The sequence below is a fragment of the Schistosoma mansoni genome, assembly GCF_000237925.1.
Source record: "Schistosoma mansoni, WGS project CABG00000000 data, supercontig 0269, strain Puerto Rico, whole genome shotgun sequence".
In the NCBI taxonomy this organism is placed as follows: Eukaryota; Metazoa; Platyhelminthes; class Trematoda; order Strigeidida; family Schistosomatidae; genus Schistosoma; species Schistosoma mansoni.
Window position 1 is genome coordinate 23129 of NW_017386132.1, and position 4429 is coordinate 27557.

The 4429-nt window shown below is 34.1% G+C and overlaps 1 protein-coding gene across 1 annotated transcript in view; it reads left to right on the forward strand.

The window, feature by feature from the left end:
* The window catches only part of Smp_173810 (protein phosphatase pp2a regulatory subunit B,putative), a gene marked incomplete at both ends in the record, with an annotated part of 16135 nt that extends 14404 nt beyond the window's left edge, over nt 1-1731 (forward strand). Inside the window, 2 exons of the mRNA XM_018792473.1 lie at nt 692-1023; nt 1703-1731. Of these exons, the coding sequence (XP_018644408.1) occupies nt 692-1023; nt 1703-1731 (361 nt within the window). The remainder of the gene's footprint in view (nt 1-691; nt 1024-1702) is intronic.
* Between the last annotated feature and the right edge of the window lie 2698 nt (nt 1732-4429).

Genomic DNA, 4429 nt, shown 5'->3' on the forward strand with positions numbered 1-4429 from the left:
TTCAATCTGTGGTCACAAGCATGGTAAGCAGAGATGGCTATATCGAGGCAATACTCACAGTATGCACATATGCCAATTAGAGACTGACCAGTTGCAGTCCTAACAAATCGATGGGAAGATTCAAACAAAACAATAATGAATGAATTTAAACTTCACCCCATCGCACAAGCAAGTGGCTATCAGGACTCAGTGGCCGAGTGGATAACGCGATGGCGTTTGAAGCGAGGGTACTGGGTTCGAGTCCCAGAATGGACATCATCTCTGAGATGCAGGTACGTCCAGCTGACGAGTCCCGAATAGGACGAAACGCGCGTCCTCGATTCCACTGCTAGCCACTATCCATCTCTGCTTACAATGTAATTTTTAGTTGAGTGATAGTAGTAAAGTGTGGGGATAATTTCATAACAGATTTACGTATCCATTGCAAGGGGTGTGTAAGAATCCTTGAAATTTGGATAAAACACAGCCAAGTACACAGTAGCCCATTTCAATGGTTAGCCATCAGCTATTGTCTCTAATCTGTTACAAAAAGCATCTTCATATTAAATTGATTACTTTAAAATAAAAATTATCTACAAATTGAACAAAAATTAATTCCTTCAGGATGATTTGTTTTCGTTGTTTACTTTTCTCCATGACAATGTTCTTTCGGTATTTTTGTTTTCAAACTTCCTTTCTTTTAATTTTACAGTATGGTTGTCACCGGTTCATATAATAATTATTTTCGTGTTTTTGAACGTGGTACCTCGAACGATCTACTAATGGAAGCATCACGTGAAGCTATGGAAAATAGTATATGCGGTAAACTAAAACCATGTCAAGTGATATCTGATGGAACTATCGGAGGTAGCAGTGCCAGTAGTAGTGGTGCTTTCGCCCGATCCTGGTCTGAGGGTAAAGTCAATGTAGAATGTATGGATTTAACACGTAAACTGCTTCATTTGTCATGGCACTCAAGTGAATATACTCTAGCGTTGGCTGGTACCAGTAGTCTTTACTTACTTGACTACTACCCTAATAGTCGTCAGTCAAGTCATAATTCAATAGAATCACAACGAACTGATCACCTAATGAACGGTGATGTTAATGACAGTAGTAATCATGATGTTAACAATAATAATAATATTACTTCAACACTGTCTAATTAAACCAATTGTAATATAATTATACTAAAAAATGTAACTCTTTCGTTACCCGTCCCGTTTTTTAACTCCCTCTGTTTCTTTTGAATGCAAATACACATACTTGTGCACAAATATCGTTCCGCACCTCTCTCCTCTGTGTATATTTTTATTATTTTATAAATTGTATTCACTGTTTATCATTAAATTGCATTTCTAACCTTAAAACTAATGTCTGATTGAAATGTACATTTTTGAGTATGTGTTAATTTGTATATGTATGCATGTATATTTCTAAGGTTAGCATCAATTATTATTTTACCTGTAAATCAGAAGTTGACGCTAAACTTTATATATATATATATATATATATATATATATATATTAGCGATTAGGCAGCAACCCTACATTATTTTGTAGTAAAGGGTACACCTAACCTTTTTTATCTTATCATCTCTTCTCTGTTTGTTTCTTTTCATTTTAATGAATTTAACTCCAGTCTATAATGAGGATGATGTGTAGGCGACACAGCCAATTGCACTGATCTCTTCTACTTCTTTTATTTCATCTCTAATGTTTAGCTTGTCATTATTCGCTTCGATTTGGTTGATGAACAAAAAACTTTGTTCGTGCCCATCCAGCCATAGATTTCAATGTATGTATGTACTACCACTAATCCTTTGATGTTTACAAGTATCATTCTCCATCGAATTGTTTTTACAGAAATTTTCTTGTACAAATACTGTTTTTTTTCCAGACCTTCTTGTATTCTTTCCGAGTGCTCAATTTCTATCGTCTGTGTGACTTAGTGTTACCCAGGTGTTTTTGTTTTCTGTTCCTTTTCTTCTGTTGTTGTACACTTTGATGTTATTTCGAAATTATTGTCTTATTGAAACATTTTAATATTGTGCATTTGGAGGTGTATATGTGTGTATCCCAGTACTTTCAGTGCTCATTCTCTCTTTCAGCTACATTTCATATTTTTTCATTCATTCCTTTGTATTCATCTTACTCTTGATATGATGAGCAGGAGGACAAGTTGTCTAGTATTCTCTCTTAATTTCCTTGCCAAATAACGAAATATATTCTTACTGATTTCTCTACTACTCCTCTACCATGGACTTATTTTATGGGTTTTTAAATCCATCTATCTCTTCCGTAGATATACATACTTATCACTTAGGTGTATGCATCTGCGTATGTATATGTGCTAGTAGGCAGTCTTCGTTTATATTACCGAACAACAACTAACTTTATCAAAACAATCCCAGGTCCACACTATGTATAATTGACTGACTGAATGTTATCTGTACCACGACAATTCGTGTGTTGATAAACTGTTGGATGTTTCTCTTATTTCTTTTTGAATTTCTGTCTCCCTCACATTTTGTTGTTCCTAAAATCTTTGCTTTTTACACGTGTCTGTGTGTAGTGCACCAAACAACAAAGTTATATCCACACAAAAATATGTTTTTATTACTTATCTTCACGCGAGATGTATACTATTTTCCACGTATATATGTATTGATTATTGTCGTTGGGTCTTCAACGCTCTATCGTTAAATATTTAAAATTATATACTTCTACAAGTGTTTTACACCATTGTTCTCACTTCGGGGTTACTTACCACTAGTATAAGGTATTTAGATTTCTTTTCGCTCTTAATAAGCAATTATTAATTGGTTGGAGAATAGTTGGCATGAGGTCCTGGACTCAACCTATATTTCATGCTAGTTGACACTTATCAGTATGACATACGTAAGATTCAGAGGGAATTGCTGTTCCATGTGTCGTCTGAACCCTCTTCACTATCTGAAGAGTTATAATCAAGCTATTCCAGTGGTGACCTATCTGTATGACTTAGATGTTCACAATTAATCGATCACTGAGTAATGACCAATGTCATTTTAACTCTACCTATAAGATTCGATCATTATCAAGGACTGGGTAAGGACAGCATTGGTTACTACTGGATGATCGGTGAGTTGAAAGTGATAAATACATCTTATTCAAGACAGCTTAATTATCATAAAAATGACCTGTTGCATTCGATTGCTTCACCGCTGGTTGGAAACCCTCTGCATATTTCAATGTAAGCATATGGATAACAGTAGTTCCTACAAATAAATATGTGGCAGTAGTATCTTCCAAGTAATTGTTTTAATAGTAGTCTTTCTGTTTCTAGATAACAGTCAATTATGTCGAACAAAAAATTGATAAAATAATCTTGGCGTTATTACTATAAAGTTAAGCACGCAGTCTTATTTCCGAATAGTTGTGTACTGGTTTGGTTTATGGCAAAATATTAGTCTCGTGCATTTGGTTATTTTCACAAACATATACTTCACAATTGTGTATAGACTTGATGTGTTAGAGCGAAGGTTAATGAAATGGTGGATTATTACAATACATATTCTTACCCCACATTTACCAAATAACTGGGTTCCGATTATTACAAGCTGTCCTTTACCTCACTATTATTATACGATTTAATATTTCTGCTTTATTGTCAATCAATTATTTACAGAAAGGGTTGTGTGGAGATTTTGGTAATTTTATAGTTGAATTCATGAATCAATTGAAGCTAGACCACCATGGAAACTTGGAAGCACTGGATGGCCGTTTCGTCCTATTGTGGGATAGTAACTCACCGGATGTAAAACTTTGATCAGATACGATCATGAATATACATAAAGGTATTTCAGTTATATCTATACAAATATCATATTTCTAAACAAGTCATAGTTTATACAAAATTTATTCATTTTTATGAGAAAATTTTAAATATATCCTAAACTCTGATACCTATCAAGAGTCACGTGAGTGTTTAAACGTGATCAATGTTTTAGAAATACAATACTCTTCTCCCTGTTTCATGTCAAGGTTATCGTGGATCATTGAAAGCACACGGAAATTCCTATGATTCTTTAAGTCGTAAGTTGTCCCATGTAATCATTCTAAGTAATTGTTATTAAATTAATTTGGTTTATCAAAATGTAGTTGGATAAAAGACCAGTTTAACTTATTATCTTTCGTTATTAGTGAGTGGTGGCAATTAGCATCACCTTAAAAGTATGATTATTTAGTGTTGAAAAGGTGTGGAGCCCGCAAACGGTTGTTTGACACTGAACAACCAATCATAATACCCGAACTCATTACGTAGGTTTATTTGCAAAAGTAAGTGAAGTAATACCCTCTATACACAAAGAAACTTTAGCAGTTTAAAAATCCCTATAGAGTTTCCAAAAAATAAAGAATATTTGAGCGAACACTGCTTTTCAATAATTTTATCATAAGGCTCTGCAGTT